General features: G+C 39.2%; 1 protein-coding gene across 1 annotated transcript; it reads left to right on the forward strand.

The window, feature by feature from the left end:
* Positions 1–1,059: 1,059 nt before the first annotated feature.
* Positions 1,060–3,465, forward strand: LOC115359201 (odorant receptor 131-2-like). Its single transcript, XM_030051552.1, has 2 exons — positions 1,060–1,176; positions 2,650–3,465. Exons 1-2 carry the CDS (start codon positions 1,060–1,062, stop codon positions 3,463–3,465), a joined length of 933 nt encoding a protein of 310 aa, XP_029907412.1.
* The last annotated feature ends 1,558 nt before the right edge of the window (positions 3,466–5,023 follow it).

The following is a 5,023-nucleotide window of genomic DNA, read 5'->3' on the forward strand; positions in this document are numbered from 1 at the left end:
TCACTGTCTGGGAGAATGGAGGACTATTGTTCTGTAGTATAAAGTAACAAATAGACCAAAAGCGCTCTGCAAGATGCAAAGATGCAATCTTTTTTTCACTCCAATATTTGTTTCACCTACATTATGAAATTGGTCTTTCAACAGAGCATGCTTCATGTTATTTCCACTATCATACCAGTCTTCATCATTTCGCTTTTAACATATATCTTACTGTAGCATGTATTTTACCCCTTGTTGCCTCCATCCCCCTCCCCCACCGCTCTCTCTTTAGTGAAGCTGCAGTGAAATATGAACTCAACAGTCGGTCCTGAAGGAAACATGACCTTTCCTCCTCAGGTCTGGTGGCATACTAGTTTACTTCACTTCCCATATTTTAAACATTGTCTCCTGTCTTAATGAGATATGCCTCTTAGTTGCTGATATAAATTCACACAATCAAATATACAGTACCTACACATAAAATCTTAGAACAGTACAGTTTGCCTGCATGTAAGGATCATGCGTGCACTGAAGCAGCAGCAGCTAACATCTTCGTAACTGCAAACTCATTTTCAAGCTGTTGAGTTAAAAACAAAAAAGAAAAAAAAATTAGATTTATTGCAATGAGCTCATTTTTACAAGGGTTTTATTTGGCCTTTTATCTGGCCAGTCTCCCTCTGATGATCTTGTGCATTGATATGTAGAGTTTGTCAGTTTGGGATGGGTTAGGGTTAGTGTTTGCCATAATGTCAAGATCTAAAATATAAATTGTTTTGTTGTTGCTGTTGTTGTTGTCGTTGTTCTAAACCACATTTTCAGCTTCCTGAATTCAAGATATATCTAATAGAGTATATATGCAACTACAGAGATGACTAAACTGACGTCATGCAATCACCTTTAGTGCAAACACTGTGTCGTGCCATTTGTGTGTATGTAAATGCATATTTGTGTTTGAAAGGGATGAAAAAACAATTATTTGTATTGAAGCGTCTGCTGAGGGACACGGTCAGAGAAAGACAAGTGTAGGTTCATGCTGTTTGTGCTGCTTTTTTCTGTTTCCCTCTGTCGCTGCGTCAGTTCATGCTGCTCAGAGACACCTTCACCACAGCGTTTGTGAAGAACCTGATTATGGTTCTGGTCTGGCTCATCCTCAGCTACATCAACGGCACTGTGGTGGCCACCTTCTTTAGATACCAGGTACACACACACACACACACACACACACACACACACACACACACACACACACACACACACACTTCTAATGGGAATCGGCATGGACTCCCAGTATGATACAGATCCTGATACTTGGATGCCGATTTGATACATATTGCATCTCTGTAGTTGTTGTGATTTCCGTATTCAGTGTTATGTGATTTCTGGACAAAGCTTAGGACTTTTTAATTTTACAGTTATTGTAATCAATATACAGAGATGAGTTTTTTTTTCCCTAAAAATTAAATAATTAACAGAATTAAATAAGTAAAATAAATTATATGAATAAATAAAATAAAATAATAAGGGTGCCAAATTGTATACCAATTATATCTATTTTCTATATATTTAAAGCAGCTAATGTACTGGAATTTAATTTGACTGAATTTTAATTAAATTGGTAACACTTTACAACAGTACAACAATTAACGTTAGTTAATGCCGTAATATACATTAAGTAAAAGGTAATAAACATTAAGTAACAATTAACTTACCGTTAACTAATGTGTCTAAGAATCATTTACTAATGCTGTTCATGCTAAGGTATTAATTTATATGTTATTTAAGGGTTATTGTAGATATTATTAACATTAGTAAATGCCATAATAATCATTAACTAACAGTTAATTAACCATTATTGCATTAACTAACGTTAACTAACATTAACTGTTGTACTGTTATTATAAAGTGTTACCAATGAGGATTACATTAGATTTGATCTGACAACTTTATTGTGCACCAAGGTGGACAGTTATCTTTGGCTTATCAGGTAGTTTGTTTAAAAAATACTTGTTACACAAATGACTGGTTTACAAGCCTTTCCAGTCTGCTCTTGTATGCTGTTTCAATTCCCATAGCATACAGTACTGTTGTATGACAGCACAATTAATTTCTATTAATGTTTTGTATACTTCCTCTAAAAGATGTTGATCTTGTCAGAAGCTGTTGAGGTTTTTTTTTTAAGCAGAAACACATTTCATAAAAAATATAATCAGCAATTTACTGGTATTTAAAACTGTCATGGATTGTTAATTACAACAGAATGAGTAGTGAAGTCTGTCTTATTGGGATTCATCTGAAGTGCACTAACGTGACATTAAGTCTTGAGAGCACTAACATGGCTCAGGTACATTAATTCTTCAGTTCCATCACCCTCATATAAAAGGCCAACTACAGCCACATCGTCCACATATTTATATAAGCAATAACATTTATTTTCTACCATAAATTCACCTCTGTGCACCTGCGCCTTTTATAGGAAAATTGCACTTGAATGTTTACTGGCAACAGAGTAAGTTAGGTACTTAAAGAAAACTCTCCATTGCAAAGACAGGATGTAAGCACTAGTCTCCAAGAGGAAGGAATAGTTGTGTTGTCTAATGAAAACTGAAATAATCTGATAAAACCCTCCTTCAAATGGGCAATGATGTCTAACACTAACCCCCCCTTCCCCAGGCCTTTTATGAAGACCCTCGCTACATCCTCTTCATCCACATGGTGATCAACGATGCCATCCAGCTGACTGTCACCATCATGCTCTTTGTCCTCAGCTATATCTTCTACAAGATCAACGTCTCCCTCTGCTGCTTTTTCATCCTGGTAGCAGTGTTTACTACCAGAAACACCCCCGTTAATTTGGCCGGCATGGCCATAGAGCGCTACATTGCCATCTGTATCCCCTTACGCCATGCTCAGATCTGCACAGTGAGGAGGACGTACATTTTCATTGGGTTGATTTGGTTTGTATGTGTGGCACCGGATATTACGGATCTATTTGTGACGCTGGCGACGCAGTCCCTGAGCTTCTTCCAAGAGTCAGTATTCTGCTTGCGCCAGAATGTGTTCAAAGACCCAGTCCTGGCATACAAAAGAGTAGTCTTCGATGCAATCTATTTCTCCTGCGTGTTTCTGACTCTGGTCTTTACCTACCTGAGGATTTTGTTTGCGGCCAGGGCCCTCTCAACAGAAAAGGCGTCAGCCCAGAAAGCCAGGAACACCATCCTGCTGCACGGGGGCCAGCTCGCCATGTGCATGCTCTCCTACATCTCACCGAGCGTAGAGGTTGCCCTCCGTCTCATCTTCCCAGGCCGAATCCTTGAAATACGATTCGCTAACTACCTGATCGTCTACATTGTTCCCCGATTCCTCAGCCCAATCATCTACGGTGTCCGGGACAAAAAGTTCAGGACGTACCTCAGGAGGTACTTTGTGATCAGCAGGTGCAAGGTCAAGTCAAGGAAAGTGGGTGAACAAGACAACGACAACATGTGAGATAACAGGATTTTGTATTCCACCTTTATTTAACCAGACTTTTTTTTTTTATTATTATTTTATTGTGATATATATAATATTATATATTATACTATATTAGTTACAGTCATAGTCTTGTAAGTGGAAAGAAACATGAAATGATTTATATATTTGTGTGTTTATATGTGTTTCTGGAAAAATAAAGAATAATCATACATTTCTTGATTTTAATCATTTGAAGCTGTGGTATTTATTTATTTACTTATTTATTTTGTCAGATTCACCTGTCTTTGCACAATCAATCACAGACTGCAACAGAGAAGAATTTTCCTATTAAGTCCCCACTAACTAACTCACAGCCTTCATTTTTGCATGAATAGCAGGGTAATCACAGGTGTTACTAAGTTTATTCAATAAAGTGATATTAAACCTTTCAACCGTCTTTGAGTGGATAAAGGTGGTTATTTTTAAGAGTGTTAGCTGGGGGGAAGTCCACCTCAATGGCAGGAGGCTAACAGCTAGCATTTGGAGCATCCAGCCAGTATCCAGCAGTCAGTTGGATCCAGCAGAAAGTTGGATGATTTACTGCAGTCAGCGGTAAATCACCTGTCAGATCCGGCAGACCTGACCTGACCGGGTGGCCGCGCACACCATGTGGTGCTGCAGCCGGTGCCGGCCGGCACCAGGTCTGCCGGCTCTAACGGGTGTGCCGCGCATACAGACTGCCGTACTTTTTTTTTTGTTTATATAGAGCGGTTATCGGATAACTGCTCGAATTCATATCATGCCTCTCTGCTCTGCCACTCTGACCAACTGAATCAACAATCAGAGAAAGTATAACACATCAGACACTGGAGTGGTTAAGCTCCTATGTGGTTAAGCTTGTTTATAGTCACAAATTAGTACACATGATGAGTGGAAAAATTTACAATAGAGCGTGAGATTGAGGCTGAATGCGTGACTGTCACGGCCAATGCGTGAGAGTTGGCAACCCTGCATTAAAAAATCAAGGGTTTGTTGTGAAATCTAGTACCCCTGCATGAACTGCAAAATGGTTTGCTGCTAAATAAAATGTGGGGAAATTGTAGTTAAGGCGGCAAATGTTCAAAATCACTGGTATGGTCCTGTAGATGGAATACAACCTGAATTAATGTCAGTGGTAACACCTGTGCTTACCCTGATTGTGATAGTGAATTAGGAGAAGGCGACAAGGAAAGGGAAGAAGACAAAGAAAAAGAAAAAAAAAAAAACACAACAGTGAAGCAGCTAGGTGGATGAATACGGTGCATCGCTGAGATGAATTTAATGGATTTAAACCACAAACTAGATGAAGGACAAGACTGGAGATCTTTGTGTGGTGACTGTATCTGTTTCAAGTCCAAGTATCAGCTAGGTCTACAGACTTGAGAGACACTGAAATGTTGACAGGCTCTTCATGCCAGTCTCCAGCCTCTTGTATTTGAAGCGTTGAGGTGCTGTAATAGCCGTTTTCCAGTGCATTTATTTGGAGACACAGTTTAAATGGTAGCAGGCCAACAGCCATAACACTGAAGCGCTAAACGTGAACTGCTGCTAGCTA

This window comes from Myripristis murdjan, chromosome 5 (assembly GCF_902150065.1).
Source record: "Myripristis murdjan chromosome 5, fMyrMur1.1, whole genome shotgun sequence".
NCBI classification, from domain to species: domain Eukaryota; kingdom Metazoa; phylum Chordata; class Actinopteri; order Holocentriformes; family Holocentridae; genus Myripristis; species Myripristis murdjan.

What these genes read in the sequence shown, in the direction of transcription:
- LOC115359201 (XM_030051552.1), top strand. Translation starts at nt 1,060, where the DNA reads ATGCTGCTCAGAGACACCTTCACCACAGCGTTTGTGAAGAACCTGATT. An exon ending in CCACCTTCTTTAGATACCAG is followed by an intron (nt 1,177 to 2,649) that starts GTACACACACAC and finishes CCCCTTCCCCAG; the next exon opens with GCCTTTTATGAAGACCCTCG.